The sequence below is a fragment of the Lissotriton vulgaris genome, chromosome 1_1 (genome assembly GCF_964263255.1).
Source record: "Lissotriton vulgaris chromosome 1_1, aLisVul1.2, whole genome shotgun sequence".
Lineage (NCBI taxonomy): Eukaryota > Metazoa > Chordata > Amphibia > Caudata > Salamandridae > Lissotriton > Lissotriton vulgaris.
This window is the reverse complement of record NC_141685.1, coordinates 1,905,232,164-1,905,250,688: the sequence shown is the minus strand read 5'-3', so window position 1 is coordinate 1,905,250,688 and position 18,525 is coordinate 1,905,232,164. Positions and strand designations below refer to the sequence as shown.

General features: G+C 42.5%; 1 protein-coding gene across 1 annotated transcript in view; it reads left to right on the top strand.

Annotated features, from left to right (window-relative positions):
* The window catches only part of NELL2 (neural EGFL like 2), a 1,025,546-nt gene that overhangs the window by 937,695 nt on the left and 69,326 nt on the right, over positions 1-18,525 (top strand). The window contains exon 17 of the mRNA XM_086919530.1: positions 18,235-18,428. Coding sequence (XP_086775656.1) covers positions 18,235-18,428 — 194 coding nt within the window. The remainder of the gene's footprint in view (positions 1-18,234; positions 18,429-18,525) is intronic.

The window sequence follows — 18,525 nt, the reverse complement described above, 5'->3', positions numbered from 1 at the left end:
TTAGTCACTGACTGCAGTATTTAGGTGTAGAACTAATAGTATTAAAATGACACCTTCGCCCAGAGAGTCTTAAAATGTAAAAATGACAGAACTTCTGTCACAAAATGTCACACATTACGCCACGTATTCAGCTTTTTTTTGTGAATAACTTAGACAATGCACCTGCTTAATTGGTGCCTACTAAACGAATAATTCCAGTGCCCTTGTATAAAATGTCACGCTACCTCTGTCAAGTTTTGAAGTTAATAAACACAGTGAGACTGAAAGTATCTAAGTACTGTATTAAATTGCATTTCGGCAACGTAATGAAGTTGTTCAGGATATGTTAGGTTTACTCAGAGTTGTCCATTCTCCTTCGCATCCTGGGGGCGTTTTCCAGGAAAAACCTTCAAACAGTAAGCTATCAAGCTAGGCATGTTCATTTGTTATAAGACTATCAAGTGATGGAGAACAGTTTCTACTGTGTTGTTAACAACCACTTTGGGTATATTTTTTGAAAGAGAAAGTTGGGTACCATCATGTGTAGAAGTGGACTACTTACCTCCATTCTCAAAATGAGGGGGATCCGTATGACTAATTACACAAAGCACTCACAAATTATGATATTTGTATTTAATGATTTAATACCACTATTCTTTCTAATGCAGGATGTTAGAGTGCTTTGCATCATACCCACATATTAACAGAGACGAAAAATCAAACACGTGTGACTGCACACACAGCACCAGTAAGACATATTGAGGTGGGGGCTGTATTGTATAAGGGCGCACACCAACCCCCATGCCACTGATCTGCGTAGAGCAATTTTTTTTATTTTATTTTGATAATCTTTGTATTGGTACGTAAGATTACTGAACTTACAAAAAGCTCATACATTGCATCTCGCATTTCTTTTTAAGGTTAGAACAGATTCATTCTGTTGCATATTGCAATAATGCAATATTAACTAACAGTGAACAAAACATTACACGTTTTCCCATCTATATGCCTCGGTATGTCTGCCATGGCGTAGAACAATATTTAACATCCTTACATTAGCAATAGCAATGCACCTCCACCCACTACGATCCTGTCCCCTAGGGTACCTGAGGAAGAGGTGTCATGCCTCATGGGTCCAGGAGGCAGCAGTGCCCTGGCAGGGGTGCATATATGGGTGCTAGAACATCCCAGGGAGAAATAGGACCCCCCTCCCACAAGGTTAGGATTGGAGCTGTGCTTCCGTAGAGCCGCAGAACTGTAAACATGCCTATTTTAAAGTGGAATTCTCTGCTAAAACATTTTGTATTGATTTAAGGCTGAAAATGAATGATTATGAGTAAAATAAAATGCTGCAAAATTTCCGCTAAATTTCCATATTTGTGCCGCTAAATTTCCATATTTGTGCCTCTAAATTTGCTAATCCATGCCACAATATCCTTGGCGGTCTGCATAATTACCTCAATAGGGCCTCAAAGTGACCCTGTTTGCCAAATAAGGACAACCACTAGGCCCAGAATTGCCATCACAATTCTCCAAATGTGCCTCTTTGTTGCCAGGAACTTCAGTCTTATAACTCAAAAGTATTGTATGCTCTTAAAGTGCCATTTTCAGTGTGAAAATTAAAACATTTTAGAAAGTGCGAAATTATACCCTGGAAGAATGATCATATTCCTGAGATGTAACCTCATATGACCTGAAAGCTCCATCATATTCATAGAACAGGTCATCATCATTTGACAGCTGAAAGTACCATATTTTCGGAAAATGTGGAATTAAATACCTCAAATTTGTTTTTGTGTCACCCAAGTATTCCATCCTTTGCCTCGAAATAGCACAATATGTTTATGGAATGGAGGGGTTAGTTGGTGCCTGAGGGACTCTGAAGGGACATGGGTGTGTAAGTGGGAGTGTGACTGTATGTGTGTGTTTGTATGTGCATGTTTGAGAGTGTACTTAGTAATGTATATGTGTGTTTTTGCTTGAGTTTGTGCAGGGGCGGCTTTAGCACTGGTGGGGCCCAGTGCAACTATGTTTGTTGGCGCCCCGCCAATGACCACCTCCAGCTCAGATTCCATCACTACCACTCTTTACCAGTTCCCCTTCAATCTCCATATCCACTCTCTCTCAGATGTGTTTAATTAGTTTTATAGTGCCACTGCCACTCATACCAGTATAGGGTGTCAGAGCACTTTACATCACACACACTACACAGAGACAATCAATCATACATGTGTAAATCAGTGTATAGGAAATGTTACATAAGGCAGAGGAGTTCAAGCTGTAGGAGTCACATCACGTCATCCATACTGGTAGACAGTATAGTTTAACAGTGCATGGTCTGGAGTAGCAGAAACTCGGAATTTAAAACTTAACACCATGATTGGGGGTTCTCTTTAATAATCAGAATTGAACCCTTTTTGCAACATTAGGATACTGAACAAGCATTGGCATAGCCAATAGGTCTCACTTTTGGGACATTATAAGTGTTAAGCCATGCAACAGTTGTTGTTGCACCAAGGATATTGTGCTGTAGAATTAAATACTTATAAGGTCCCAAAGGCGAAAACTATTGGCTATGCAGAGTCTTGGCAATCTTGTTGATGAAGATCTGTTAATGAAACCCCTGATTGCAACAATCAATTCTTCCTGTTTCTTTCAGCTCAGTAAAATAAAAAAAATCTTAATTTTTCCTCAACTGAAGTCTTCATCCAGATTGTAGTTGCACTAGTGATGTCCCGCATTGAGTATGTTAATGCCCTTTACTTGTGCCTCCCAAAAGGTCTGAGCCAAAGACTGCAGCTGGTCCATAATCATGCAGCTAGATTGGTCTAGCGACAGCCAAGATGCTGCCACACTACACCCTTAGTAAAGAAACTACACTGGCTTCCAGTTGCACAAAGAACATTGTTTAAATCAGACTGCTCGATTGTCAAAATCCAGCAAAGTAAAAGCCCCAGCTTTGTTTCCTGTAGAATAAAGAACTATACTCCTAGGTGCAACCTCAGATCAGCCCGTCCCTATCTCCAAGAGATTCCCAAAGTCTATAGAAAGTGGCTAGAAGGGAACCAGGTTTGCTGTGTTGGCTCCCGGCACTTGAAACTTTTCTGGCCAACATGAGAGCAGCAACCTCTTATGAATAATTCAGAACTCTGCAAACAACATGGCTCTTCAGACAAGTTTATCACTGAGTTACATCGCTACCCTGTCGCTAGTGCTCTCAGTGCCATGAAACCTTTCGGTAAAAATGCACTTCAGAAGTTTCCACTTACATAGCATACCAAGCGGGTTAGTAGAGCACAGCCTGGCAGGGACTAGATTGGGTAGCTAGTTGGAAATGAAAAAGTATTTCACACTGAAGTTGTGGGCCCTCCAACAAGGCAGAGGAAATCACCTCATTGGCACAAATGGCCCTGTTGTTTGGGTAGCACACAAACAGTCAAATGCAATTTTGATGGGGTTCTGAAAATCCTTGCACGGAAGCTGATAGCTCTTTAGGAACATCATAGTCTCTGGACTAAATTTAACAAATCTAAGTCACTTTCCATATTGAGGCTGTGCCTTGGTGGGAGTCCATGCAAAACTTAAATTCTCTTCCTAAGCTTCATTTAAGACCCTGAAGCATTTGTCTATCTTTGTGTCTGGCAGCACATCTATTCAAGATTTTTAATCGAGATTGTAAATGAATAAATAAAGTGACTGGCCAAATCAACCTTGTCCCAATATCGAGCAGTCGGAATATTTAATTATGTTATGGTTTTATTCCCACACCAGTTTTGTCAGCTAATGTAACATTTTTTTAAAAAAGGGGCCATTCAGCTGGCCAATGCACAAGTTGTAAAGTCACACAACGAATAGATACACACAGAATTTTTTTTGCAAATGTACAAGTTGTAAAGTCACTCAAGGAAGAGATACAAACGGATAAACTCTAATCTCATAGGAATGGTGGTAAGTACAAAGGTCTACTACATATGCTAGTGGTTAGAGTTATACATAAATATATATATACAAATAGTAAATTTACTCATGATTACATTTTACCAGCGAGTAGGCTTGGACAATTGAATATTACATATTTACAGAGTGAATGGAGAAATAAAACATCAAAATGGGTAGAGAGAGGTGGGGGGAAAAGAGTCGGAGGCTGAGATTGGTGAGAGGAGAGAGGGGGACCTGAGGGGGAGAAACAGATAAGGCAGTCCAGCGAAAGAGAAATGTCTGAAGTTCGGCAGGATGGATGGAGTCCAACGGACTGAAGGACAGGACAAGAATCAACAAAATGGCAGATCCGGGTCGTAGGCATCAAAGGAAACCATCACAAAAAGGCAAGATGCACCAAGTCAAGCCCCAAAAAACCTGGAGAGCAGAGTTCCACTAAGTAGGGTCAGGGTGGGGGGACCCAGCCACAGCACCAGGGGAGGACGGTGGGCAGTAGAATGACTGCTGTTTACGTGCACGGGCACAGTACCGGGAGGGCATCAGGGTTAACGATCACCTCATGGAGATTGAGAACTGGAGCGAGCCTCTGAACAAATAGGGACCACCAGCAAGCGCTGCCGAGGAGCACTCCGCCATCTTGTGTTAGTAGCTTGCTGTCCAGAACTCTGAGGAAGAACTTCTTTGTGGATGTTATTGGGGAGCTCTGACCCCGTGCACTGAAATAACTACTGTGCTGTGTGTTCGAGTTCTTAGAGTGAAAACTGGAACGCATGCCAGCAGTAGGGCTCGCGATTAACATCACATGACTAAATCATGCGGTGATCTGCAGGGTGCGAGTTCGAATCCTGGCATGGCTTAGTTAGCCTTCGGTCCTCCTGCAGTCTGTAAATAGAGTACCATTACAATCAATATGTTTTTTTTAGCATAAAGTATTTCAAGGTCTTGCCATGATCAAGGAATTTTGTCAGAAAACAGGACAAGCAAAACTGCAAGCATGGAATGTGACGTCAGAGTTGGTTGCAAATGCCGTTCGCTTGCTTTAGAAAATAATATGTGTATGACATATTTTGTTAATACAGTGGTTTGGGGAAATTGTTATTCAAAATACCTTGATTTGTTTTTTTTTACAAAAAATATAATATTTTAACATTTGGTTTGCTAGTTCGCTATTATTGTTGAGACAATTGCAGAGGCGAAAATCCCTGGATTGGGTCTGCACCTCCTCTTCTCGGCCTTATCGCGGATTTAACAAATGTTGCTGTTAAAGGAGCAAGGGGCATACTACCAAGGGCCATTATCGCCGCATTAGCTGGAATTTTTCCCGCTAATGCGGCGATAATTTCAGCGCCCTATCACCAAGCTGTCGCTAACACCAGTTAGCGACAGCTCGTAGGTGATAGCGGGCTTTTAGGGGCCCACTTTGCATGTCAGCGATAATTATCGCTAATGACATGCAAAGTGGGCGTGCCAAGATGTTAGCGACTGAAAACAGTCGCTAACATCGCTATCTCCAATTACCAACTTTTGGAAATATTCGCGCTAAGCGCGAATATCTCCAAAAGCTAACACCTGCCCTGAGCAGTTCTTAGCTATGTTATCCAATGGTAGGTGGGTAACATGGCTAAGAGCATTAGCTCGGTAATGCATGAATATCGCTGATTTTTCAGTGATATTCATGCATTTCGGACGATTTTTATCACTTAGGAGATAAACCTTGATAATTGCAAGGCTCCCAAGCAATAAAAATAGGCAAAGAATGGCGATACAATTATTGCCGCTAACCAAGCATAGCGATAATTATCGCTTATGCTTGGTAATATGCCCCCAAGTTCCTTCCCTCTGACGAGTGAGACTCGTGCCTTACATTTTCTGTAAGCTGCAAAAAGCTGCTTAAACAACCCTATTATCAGAATTTTCTCAGCCAGGTTGCAGTTGGTGGTAATTTTACACGGTGGGCATAATGCAGCTATTGATAGGGGTCCAAAGAGTTGTTTCACCTCGTTAAACCCTTGTGCAGAGAAGTTGCCCAAATCCTGGGGTTTCGCTTCGTCACTATGGCCTGGCGAAAGGATGAGAAAACGGAGGCCTTTGAGTCCCAGCTGAGATAGGTTTGACGTGGAAAGGCTTGAGAACAAGCCTAAAACCCTGGAGGAAACCCGATGCTCTCATCCGCTTAGCTTCTTCTTCTTCCACTGGATGAGGATTACAAGGAACGAAGCCCAGTTGACTGAAGTCTGTGAGGAGGCCTTCTCACAGAAGAGCACTGCCCCGGAGCCAGAAAGCCTTTGTTAGCCAGCTGGACAAAACCGACTGAAAGATATTTTGTCTGAAAGAAGTTTGACGGCCTCTCTGGGACAATCCAGGATGGAGGTATTTTCTAAAGAAAAACTGGATACTAACCCTAACATTCGTACCCTACTTGCTTCTGAGAAATTATACATCTATCCAAAGATTGGTCCATGTTTCTGAGGTACCTTGCCATATGAACATTTCAACAGCGATCGGCATATAAAGATTCTACCTACATAAACAGCATACCACATATCAGTGTAACTTTCTTCCAGCAGTACCCCCGTTTAACCTCTGACCTTGAAAAACAGCTGGGGAAGTAAGAGGTCTCAAACTGGGACACAGCCCAGTTGATAGGGCACCAGAACTATGAAACTGGTCTAGTCCCTTTGGACACCCAAGAAAATCACATCAGCTTTATTTGGGCTGGAATCCAGTTCACCTTTGGGTGCTTAAAACAATTTGTGTTTATTGACAAATTGTAGGTAGATTCTCAGCTACATATGCCCCTACCCACTGAATTACCCTCTTTGCACCCAGAGGTCTGAGAAACTAGGACACAGGGCAGATGCATCTTACTATAGGCTACACATCTGCACTGTATCTGGCAGAATGTTACAAATAAGGTTCAACAGATACTCTGCGTTTTACTCTTCTCGAACTACGGCACACCCTCAGAGGTCAGGTTTCTGCTTGGAGACCATTTCTGACCTTATTTCAGCAATGTGTCCTGGCACAGGAGTGCCATGTCCAAAGAGCGAAAATGCAGTCATTCGGGAACAGGACCAGCTGCTTTCATCTGAAAATAACTAGATATCAGCCTCCTTGACAAAATCAGGGGATGTGCCATGTAAGGTAGCGTGACCCCTGTCGGCTACCTGCCAAACCTGACCTCTAATTTTACTGTAACATTGACGTTATACTACTAGTGCGGACTGCAAATGTGCATTGCCTTTACTAGGATCATAAAAACGAACAAGGAATTTCATCCATCAGTCACTTTAAACACATACACGCCTAATTAATTTATTGGACACCTCCATCACAATAAAAGAAGGACTTATCCAGGCAGTAATATTCTGCAAACCCACAAACCGCCTCAGAAACTCACTCTGGGAAATCTTCTGCCTTAACCAAATAAAATAGGGTGTCTCAAGTAAACAAAACATTTCAACCAAAGGGAACGTCGTTCTCAAAAGTGTAACAACCACAGGATTGTGGGAGCCTAAAAAGCTGAGCGAATATCCTACAGAAAGGGGTTCGTGACTGTTTAGAAAACTAAATAATGTAAGAAGAAGAATAAAGTAAAAAGCAAAATGTAATTTTAAAACGCTCTTTAAAAGTTATAGAATCTGAAATTGAAGGGTAAAAATCAAATTGGTATCCTTAACTGGGAGCAGCTCAAGAATAGCAAGCTGTCGTAAGGGCGAAGTTTCGGCCTCAACTGGAGCACTAGGATGTGCCGGGGAAAAAAGAGAGGGTTCATTAGGAGCATAAAAAGAAAAAAAGTGATATGTTAAAGTCTAGCCTATCGCTTTGTCTTGTAGAAATAGAACCACATTTTGAAAAGGGATTAATGGTGTTATTGACACACGCACGGTCAACAGCGTAGAGCACTTACGAGAATAAATGAATGGTGCGTTGAAATGTCCAGGTACAGATCAACGGAGTGACTAAAGGAGTGGTGGGAGGCATGCCTGGGATGGTACTTTACCCTCACGATGTGGAAAAGATGCCTTGAATCAGTCTAAGAGATCTCAACTAATGCAAGACTTCGTTACACCCATTTTAGCGTCATCCATCATTCTTACCTTACACCACACAGGGAAGCACGTATGTACGTACCATGGGGCTTTTGCGCATTGTCTGTATTGTGCAGATGTTATGTTATGCTATGTTAATATTTACTTATTCAGCGCACGTACGCCCATGGGCTTCATGGCGCTATAGGAATTTTGGGAACACAACATAACACTTTAAGAGCATACTCCGCACAAATCAAATCTAAGGATAGGCCTGTCTGAAAAGCCACGTTTTAAGGGCATGTCTGAAAGTGAGAAGATCATCACACTGTCTTAAAGGGAGCAGAAAAGAATTCCATAGGGAGGCAGCAAGAAAGTGAAAACAGCTGCCACCCTGGCGTTTCTTCTTAAATGAGGGGACAACCAACAGATCTTTGTAAGCAGAGCAAAGGTTACATGAGGGAGCATATTTAAGTACCAAGGGGCATATTATCAAGCCTGTGCGCTAAAATTATCGCCGCTTTATCGGCCGAAAACGGCCGATAAAGCGGCGATAATGGGCTTGATAATATGCTCTATGGAATTCCAATCGAAGCACATGTTAGATGTGAAGACATCTAACATGGGCTTCGATTGGAATTCCACAGAGCATATTATCAAGCCCATTATCGCCGCTTTATCGGCCGTTTTCGGCCGATAAAGCGGCGATAATTTTAGCGCACAGGCTTGATAATATGCCCCTAAATTCCTTATGAATTTGGGACCCTTGCTCTGCAAGGCTTTAAAGGTAATGCAACCGGCCTTAAATGCAACCCTTTTAGCCACCAGTAACCAGTGAAGTTTTTCTAGACCTGGTCTGATGGACTGCCATTTAAATTGCTTACAGATTAACCTGGCTGCCTGATTTTGGACGAATTGCAGTCTCTTTAGTTGACCTACTGGGAGTCCTAAATACAGACTGTTAGAAAAGTCAAGTATGGACAATACTAAAGCAATAGTTACCTGAATCAAAGCAGAGTAAGTTAAAAAATGGGCTATTTTCTTTATCTTTCTCAGTTGAAAGAAACTAGATGAGACTACCGCCCCTATCTGACCTTTGAGTGACAGATCTTCACTAAGAATCACCCCTAAACTCTTGACTGTGGGAGATTTAGTGGGTGGGACCCCCATATCAGGGGGCCAAAAATGAGGGCCCCAACTAATGTCACTTTTCCCGGGCAAGACAAGTTCTGTCTTGCCCGGGTTTAGTTTGAGGTGATTCAGATTCATCCACCTTTGGATGTGGGTCATCGTGTCCTGAAATTCCATCACAGAATCTGCAGAGTTCAAAGAAAAAACAAGTTGCAAATCATCTGCATAATTAAAAATTGTAACCTTGTGATTTTTCAAAGAATGTAATAATGGGCGAAAGTACAAATTAAACAATAACGGGGACAAAGAAGAACCCTGAGGGACCCCGCAAGTAGACAAAGTCTTTGGGGCCATGAAGTTCCTCAATCTAATGATTGCGTGCATTCAGAAATAAAAGAAGTCAACCAACTCTGGGCGGATCCCCTGAGGCCGGCCTGCTCGACAAGGCTGACAAGAATGGAGTAGTCAACCGTGTCGAACGCGGCCGACAAATCAAGGAGCACCTAAGCCTGGTGGATGTCTTTGTCCGCATTAGATCTGAGGGTATTCTGAACAGCAAGTATCACGGTCTCAGTAGAATGACATGGCCGGAAGCCTGCCTGATTCGGTTCCAGGTATTCCGACATTTCAATGAAACTTGAGAGGCAATTGGAGACATGGGCTTCCAGAATTTTAGACAAGTAGGGTAAAAGGGAAATCAACCTATAGTTAGTTAGATCAAGTGGGTCAATACCAGGTTTCTTTGTTAAAGGGATTAACAATGCGCTCTTAAAGCTGCTAGGTACCTTGCCCTGTGCAAGTGAATCATTCAAAAGAGAAAGAATGCTTTGTGGAATGGCTAAACCTATTTCTTTAAAAATGTGAGGAGGGCAAGTGTTGTCAGGTGATCCAGACTTAACTCGCAAAAGAAGTTCTGAGAAAGTTTTAAGATCGATGGGAGGAAGAGTATCTAATGTGGAGGGATTGTGAAAAGTATCAGCCAGCAGAATTGGAATAGGGGAGCTGGTTATACTTTGTTTTATAGTGACAATTTTTTCCCTAAAAAACTCATTTAGTGAGTCACATAACTTTTGTGTGGGGATTATGAGAGGAGCTTTTCTGTCGCTATTACAAAGGTCATTCCCTATGTTAAACACCTCTTTAGATTTATTTACAGAATTTAACATTTTTGCCGAAAAATAATCAGTTTTGTGTTTAAGGATAATCTTTTGATAATTTTTCCGGGCAGAACAGTAGATCACTTTATCTTGTGATAAGTAACTATTTCTCCATTTCCTTTCTTTTTGTCTTGTCTCAAGCTTTAACTTTTTCAGTTCCGGAGTGAACCATTTATGGGCATCATTCAGGCGTGATCTAGGGAAACTCACAAGGGGAGCGTGGATATCCGCAGCCTGTCGCAACCATTGTGACAGCGACTCCTCCCTGGACTCTATATCCTTGCATTCTGGGGGCAGGGTAATGGCAAGAGTATCTAAAAAAGCCAAATAGATCGGGACGCAAACTTCCTGTATATCATGTGGAAATGTCCCGCTGCACGCATCCGTGCACACATGCCGTGTGTGTAGTGTGTTAGCTGTACTAGCCAGAAATGAGGGAGCCAGGGGGAAAAGCCACGTCCCTCCACTAAAACGGCAGAAGTGCTGCGGCGGACCGGGGACCAGCAGAGGCGAGTGCAAAGTGCAGAGACAATAAAAGCATGGTAACTGTTAAAACTTCAAAAAATGCAATCAGCGATCACCAGTTTTAGGCAAAATCAAAATATTGCAAAGAAACCCCTCGGCGCGCAATGGTATTATGCTGCTGCCCAGTGGCAGTGCATTCAGTCCTAAATCGCTAATATTCCTAGCTGGAAACAAACCGATGTGAGAGGTGAACTGGGGGAATACACTATTTTAGAATATCTAATGGGAGCGGTGCCAGGGGTTAAATTTGATAATAGGCTGTTAAGTGTAGCAAAAGACGTCTGGAAAAAATGTGGTCCCCTCATTAAAGGGTACATGCAGAGAAAAGGGTTTTTAGTGTATCAGAATTTTTCAGGGCGCTCTACCAGATGTGGACGCTACAGTAATCGAGTAAACTGAGTAAGTAAGGTGCAAACAGGCGAGCGGAGAAGACCCCCTAACCGCTCAACAGTATGTTATCAGGGCTAACATACAAATCAAATACTACAGTGATGCCTATGCACACAAAAACATAAATCTTTCACAGTCGTGTACAGTTATGACACACAATTTGGGAAAGGCCAAAGTCAACAGAATAACACGCAAAATCTTTAATGCAGAGGTGCTTTGAGAACGTTTACTAGTTCCACAACAAGCCGACACGTGTTTCGTCACGTAGGAACAGTGTCTTCGCGACTCCTCAGGGCTGCGTTATAGGTAAACTTGCCAATAGGTCGCTCTACCGGTCATATTTCCGACCTGGCAGGGCCCGTGACCATGCGGAATAGTGTCTTCAGTGTGCGTTAATCCAGTAAAGAGAAATGCTCCTTCGAAGAATCTAGTCAGCTCCAATGTAAAATTACGTCTAGGCGTCTGTTCATGCAAGGTAAGATCCGGTCAGGTAAGGGTGAGCTTGAATCCCGGGAGAGGGTCCAAAAAGGGCTTCCACTAGCGCGAACAAGCAGCAAGTGGTCCCGGGATATGTTTGTCAGGAATCCCTCGTCGAGTGCTCCCGGGTCGCCGTGTTCCAAGTATAGGACCTATATGTAATTTTACATTGGAGCTGACAAGATTCTTGGAAGGAGCATTTCTCTTTACTGGATTAACGCACAATGAAGACACTATTCCACATGGTCACGGGCCATGCCGGGTCGGAAATATCACTGGTAGAGCGACCTATTGGCAAGTTTACCCTCATTAAAGGGTGGATACCCAGTTCACTGGATCTGCCGTTTCGGTCCACGCTCCTGTCTAGACACCTCAAAATCCAATATTCGGCAACTAGTTGGATGGAAAGAAATAGGGTGACCTAATTGAGAATGGGAAATGGCATTTATTCTCCGATGTTGTGGAGTGGTATGGTCTGGTCTCCGGACAGTTCTTGCTGTATGGGCCACTGTCTTCTGCAGTGACGGCATTGGGGTGAACTGCAAAATATCCCTGACTGGGCTCTCTGGGATCAATGGTGGGGTTTTTACGCATTGTCTGTATTGTGCAGATCGATACACAAACTTCCTGCATATCATGTGGGAATGTCCAGTGAACACCAGATATTGGGAGGTGGGGGTCAGGGGCTTAAGGAACCTGATTAGTGCTCTCCTCCCTCTAGACCCCATGCAGAATCTCTTGGAGTTGAGCCCCTTAGCTAAGAAAAACAAGCCCTCACCCAAATGAAGAAAAACAAACAAACGAGTGGCCTCGAAAGTGAAAGCCGTAGCACACCTCCCCACACGATCTCGATCAAGAGCCCATATGGCACCTCCTCACCCAAATGAAGAAAAAACAATCTTGCGCTGCAGCAGGGGGGAGGAGGAGGACCTGCACTTGTGGGAGCGATGCCTTTTGGCGGCGTGTGCTCCGGCAAGTAGATCGCCTCACTTGCCCGCGTTGCCATTGATGGCAATTGAACGCATGCACGTCGATTGCATGAGGTCCCCGCCTATGCAACGCATGCACGTTGCGTAGGCGAGACCTAAAAACTGGGGAAAAATCATAACGCGCTAAACTATACCTTGCAGTTTGCATGCAGCTCTTTGTTGGCAGTTAATAGCTCACTGTTCTATGTTAGTATTATAATGTATAAACTGCAAGTAACAAAAGGATATCTCAGATAAAAGCAGCAACCCACTGACCTATTCAAATGATATGCACTTTGTGATCTGAATGGTACATGTTCTTTGCAGCAGGCATATTAACCCTTTGCGCTACCTTTGAGTGAGTCAAAACTTTTACTAGACAAAAATCATGTCACTCCAGGAAGTACATTAATCACATAAGTTACCTTGACATTTATATAGTTGCCTGAAAATGTATGGAGGTCAGACATGCGGCAGTAGGTTATTTTAAAACAATATTATAATTGCTAATAGAGCACCCCCACTCGAAGTCAAAACCCGGTGCGGTGGACCCGGTCGCATCCCCCTTGAGCTAGCCCTGAGTGTGTGCATGAGATCGTGTATGTGTTTGTTCTAAACGTTTTTACCAAACGTTTCAAAAAGCTCAGTTTGTCAACGAGTTATGAGCATACAGCTGTGTGGACCCAAGAGTAAGTTCTTACACATGTATGTTCCAGTTTCCCAGTACTTCCCTGCCTTCAGTGCCCTAAAAAATGGGAAGTATGTGGCACAGTTTCTTGGCACCATATGCAGTATGCTACCACTGCAGCACCTATTCTCAGATCTCGAGGAGATTGCATGTTTCTCACTCAGTTTCATTTGGATTGGTGGTCTGACTGAGTTAACTGTCATGCAGGAAATGTCTGACTAATAGAATGCCTTGCCCATTTCAGTTTTGACCTATTAACTGCTGTTCCCTTCCCCCATTCAATTGCTAAGCCTTTTTTGGGCTATTTGAAGTAGCTTGCGCTTAGGGCTCCATACGTTTTTTTCCACATAAGGTATCCATGCCAAATTTGTGTCCTTTATTTTCAACATCCTGGGGATTCTAAAGGTACCCAGTGTTTGTGGATTCCCCTGGAGGGGACGGAGAAAAAAAGACAAATGCAGTTCAATTTGAGTTTTTTGAGAAAAATAGGACAGAAGTACTCGGGCTCAATGTATCTGTTTTTTCTTTGAAAATGCGACAGTGCTAAAGTCACCATCTTTCCAGCTTCGGGAACATGTACAGCTGATTAACAAAGAATAAATTTGTACCATAGTTTTGGGCATTTTCTAAAGAAGTAGCCTATTTTTACTATTTTTTAGCCTACTTCCTGTTTGTGGTGGAAAACAGTGTGAAATCTATGGGGGGAAGGGTGAGTCGCCCCAAAGGGAAAATACACATTTTAAGAAAATATATTGTGCACCCCAAGGAAGTGGATGGGCCCGTTAGCATGTGAGATTACCACCTCAAAGACAAATGCCTTATGTTTAGTGGTATTCCTGCTTGTGGATCACAGCTTGACTGCAATCCACATTCAGAAGTAGGTTTGTGAGAGGCATCCTAAGGGGAGAAAACCCAATCGGACGCTGGAGCAGTTTGCTTACCTGCTGCTTCTTCTTTCCCCTGGGGGTTTGTGACATCAGCATGGAAGCGATACAGCGTCCCCCCCACTATTTAGAAAAAAAGGTATCCTCCGGTGCAAGCATTGGAGGATTCTTTTCTGCCCTCCCCAGTGTGAGCACTAGGAAGGATAAGTGGCCTTCGCCCAGGCCAAAACTGCACATAAAGTGATAAAGCTTGCTAAGCAGGGCCTGCTAACATGGCAGGAAGTACGAGGTAAGAGAAGGAGACATGCATTCACAGTGATATGTCACTGTCAACTTACAATGGCATTAGTTTAGTGTGTGGATCAACTAGTCTTGGTCCCAGGGTTACGGCCCCATTCACTTTACTCATTTAATGTATGATGAAGATAAAATGATGATGGGGATCTTTGTTATTGTTGTTATTATTATCATCAGAACAATAAAGCTAATACTAATATTAAAACTACTACTACAACTAATAGTAATAATTATTATAATTACACTACATTTATGGATACACTACTGCCTCTGAAATCCTCCAGGGTTTGTACTACTTTATAAAACTGCTGAAAATGCATTTCTAATGAAGAAAGCCTAAAATGTTGCAATTCCTGGGAGCGGGTTTCGTGAACGCACTTTGAGAACCCACAGAGAGGAAATTTTATGTACAGTATCCAGCTATCTTTCTGTTACACCACCCCACATTCTTCATTTGGATTTTTGGATGCGAAGAGGATTTCTTGTCTGCACCCTAAGTGCATTATTTTGTGATTCTTCTGATTCATAACGTTCATTTTAAATATAGCAGAAATATCTACTGTACTTCTAGTTTGTACCTGTGAGAAAGTCATACTTTTTACCCTGATCACCCCTATTTTTAGACTGATACTGGTGGTTACTGACACTGATTGTGCCCTTGGCCTTGCTCACCAGGCCCAGAGCCTGTGCTCTGTTTAAAAGTTATATGGTAATTATGTGTCATTACAATGGGTATGCCAACCTACTTGTAAGCCCCTAGTATATGATAAGGCATTTAGGTTTAGAGCCCCAGCAGATTTAATGCACTTAAAAGTGTACTGCTTTGTTGCCCGCTGTCATTTTAAAAGCCAGCTCTGCTTGCAGGCATCTTTTAAAATAAAACTATGTCTAAATTTGACTTTGGAATCAATGGTGCTACCAAATTCAAACTACCATATTTTCTACATTAAGTCACCCCTAAGGTCTACCCTAGGTGCCCCAAGGGTATGGTGCTATGTTAAAATGAGCAGGAACATTAGAAAATATGTTTTATAAGCCCTGGTGAGGAAAAAACTGCCAATTTTGGGGCATATTATCAAGAAACAGCGTTAAAATTATTGCCGCTTTAGCAGCAGGAAACTGCCACTAAAGTGGTGATAATGGGCTTGATAATAGGCCCTTGTGAATTCCCATAAAAGTCCATGTTCTGGTGTGAACATGGGCTTCAATTGGAATTCTCGAAGGGGATATTATCAAGCCCATTATCGCCGCTTTAGCGGCAGTTTCCTGCCGCTAAAGCGGTGATAATTTTAACGCCATTCTTGATAATATGCCCCACAATTTTTCCCTGTTGTAGTGCATTGGTTCCATAGACTAACAAGGGAAGGGTTTATTACACTTTAATAAAGTATAGGTATTGACAAGAGTGAACTAAAAGAATACTTCAAATCTACTACTTAATAGTTAGAATAAATCCAACAACTTGTCAAAGTTAGATTTATAATAACTATGACACAAAATAAGTTATAGCATTTGATTTTCTGATGTGCTTGAATCAAGCTCTAGAGCAGCATCTCCTGATTTGCCAGAATATGACAAGTCAACTCAAACAGCTCTGATGAGGTGTGCAGTGGCCTGGAAACAAACAAAGAGGCATTTAGTGGTAGGAGATCTCTAAGCTACAGATCAATAGGCAGGAATGGGGTTGGGTAGCCAAACTGGTTTTCACATAGAGAAAGACAATTAGGACAGAATCCAGGCCCACCCCGATCCCTACACTCCCAGTCAGATGGGAGCCCCTGCAATTGAATTGGGAAAGGGGTGGAAGGGGAGTGTTAGGGAAAGTTAGCCATATCTGTAGGTTTGGTTAGCCAGATCTTAAGCTCCAGGAGAGATTTTTTTCCATTTTGGATTTTATGGACAGTGCTTTCTGGGACAAGAATTTGTCACACTTCAGGGGAAGTGGTCATCATTGATGGTGGCGCAGTGGGCTGTATGATGTTACAACACGATCCAAAAGATCATGGTACATCACAACCCATCTTTTACAATGCAAGTCGTTACCATGACTTGCGCAGTAGTGTGCTGGACTTAGGAATAGTAGCATTTCCTATTCCAACTCCAGCCTACGTACAGTAGGGAAGGTGTTGGAATAGTAAATCTACTATTCCTTAGTCTAGAGCGCCCTCCAGCGCAAGTCGTGGTAATGACTTGCGTTGTAAAAGACGCGTCGTAATGGCACAGCGGTGTTTTGACCGCGGTGTAAAGGCTGTTTACCGGCGCAGTGCACTCCATGTCAGGGGTGCACCCTACTTGCCAGCCCAGACCCTTCGACAAGTACGATAGAGCTGCCCAACAACTCAGATCCCTGCCTGGAAGAATCAAGAAAGATGACTACCCTGCTAAACCCCTGGCCTGCACCAAGAGGACTGCACCTACAGCAAACTTTGGGCTTTAGAAAAAAGAACTTTGCCTGATACTGAAAGCTTGAGGAGTGGGCTTCCTGAAAGCAATAGGTTAAAAGAGCTCCAACAGCATCATCGCCACCAAGAAGAACCCAGCTAGACAACATCAAGGGGACTTTAAAGGATTCAGCAAGGTGCATTGTGGGTCTTGTAATCCCAGCTTCCAAAGGAGCAACTCCGAGTTTCTGGAACCTTGAATTGGTGTTGTGGATGCTTCAAGAGCCCAAAAGGACCTTCTAGAAGAAGGTCCAGAAGTTTGAGATTGATTGGAGAAATTTTGTCAAAAAGCTCTATAAACTAAGTGACCCGTCATTGAGAGTTAAGCTGGTGACATTGACCCACGACTAGTCCTGAGATTCAGTTTTGCCCCACTGAAGCATGAGAGCTTTTCCTTGTCTACAAGACCTCCAAGAGCTAACAAAGGCATTGCATTGAAGAAAGGCCATCACCGTCAACTCAAACGCTGGCCTGCTGAGGAGACCCACTCGATGTCAAGAGAAAAAGCTCCACAAAAGTGACTAAGTAAGAAAGTAAAAACTTGACCTGGCCCTACCGCTCATTGTATCTGACCCACGTTCCATCTTGGTCGGCTTGAAGCTTTGACTTTGACTTTGTCTAGGGCGACTAGATGGCCCAAGTTAGCACTTTTGACTTTTATGCACTAGCAAACACTTACCTTTTAAAATTCATATCTCCATTTCCCTACATTGGATTTTTGTAATTTTGGTGTCATTTTGATCATAAAAATATTTCAAATATTAACAAATAGGTGTGTTTTTTTGTATTGTGTGTGTTTCTTCTATATTTAATGTATTGGTGTTTTTAAATGCTTTACACACCAGTCTCTCTAAGTGAAGACTGTCTGCTAGAAGCCAAGCTACCAAGGGTTGAGCAAGGATTCACTTATTGAGAACTTGACTGAACCTTATTTGTGATTGTGGTGGTATTACTAAGTGTAGGTACATACCGGCACCTACAAATAAACCACGTTCCAACAGTACCTTAATATATAGTCATGTATACATCGAGGAGTTTGTTATAATTATTTTTGCCATTAACTTCATTTTTAGTTCTTTATAGTTAAACTCTTCATTTAAAATCAGTATTTTCTATCCTATCCTTATCAACACTGTTTGTGTGTTTTTTACTGAACCAATATTTGAGAAATGCTAGTAATTACATTTCTGTCCGCTATTTCTCCAAGGTGGGTTACAAATTAATTTGCAGCTGATGGCGTTGTGAATGAGAATGTGTTAAATTTGATGCACATAGACAACTTTTGTTAATTGAATGCGGTCTAAATGCACTAATTGTATTTTTGCAGACATTGATGAATGCAGCACTGGGAGGCACAGCTGTTCCAATGACACGACTTGCTTTAACTTGGATGGTGGCTATGACTGTCGATGTCCGCATGGCAAAAACTGCACAGGAGACTGTGTCTATGAATCTAAAGTGAAACACAATGGCCAGATTTGGGTGCTTGAAAATGACAGGTGTTCTGTCTGTTCATGTCAGGTAAGTACAGAAGTCTGTCACCTCGGTATTCTGATAAATCGCATTACATTGGAAGGGAATATGTTATTGCAGCATACAAATATAGGAAGATCAATTT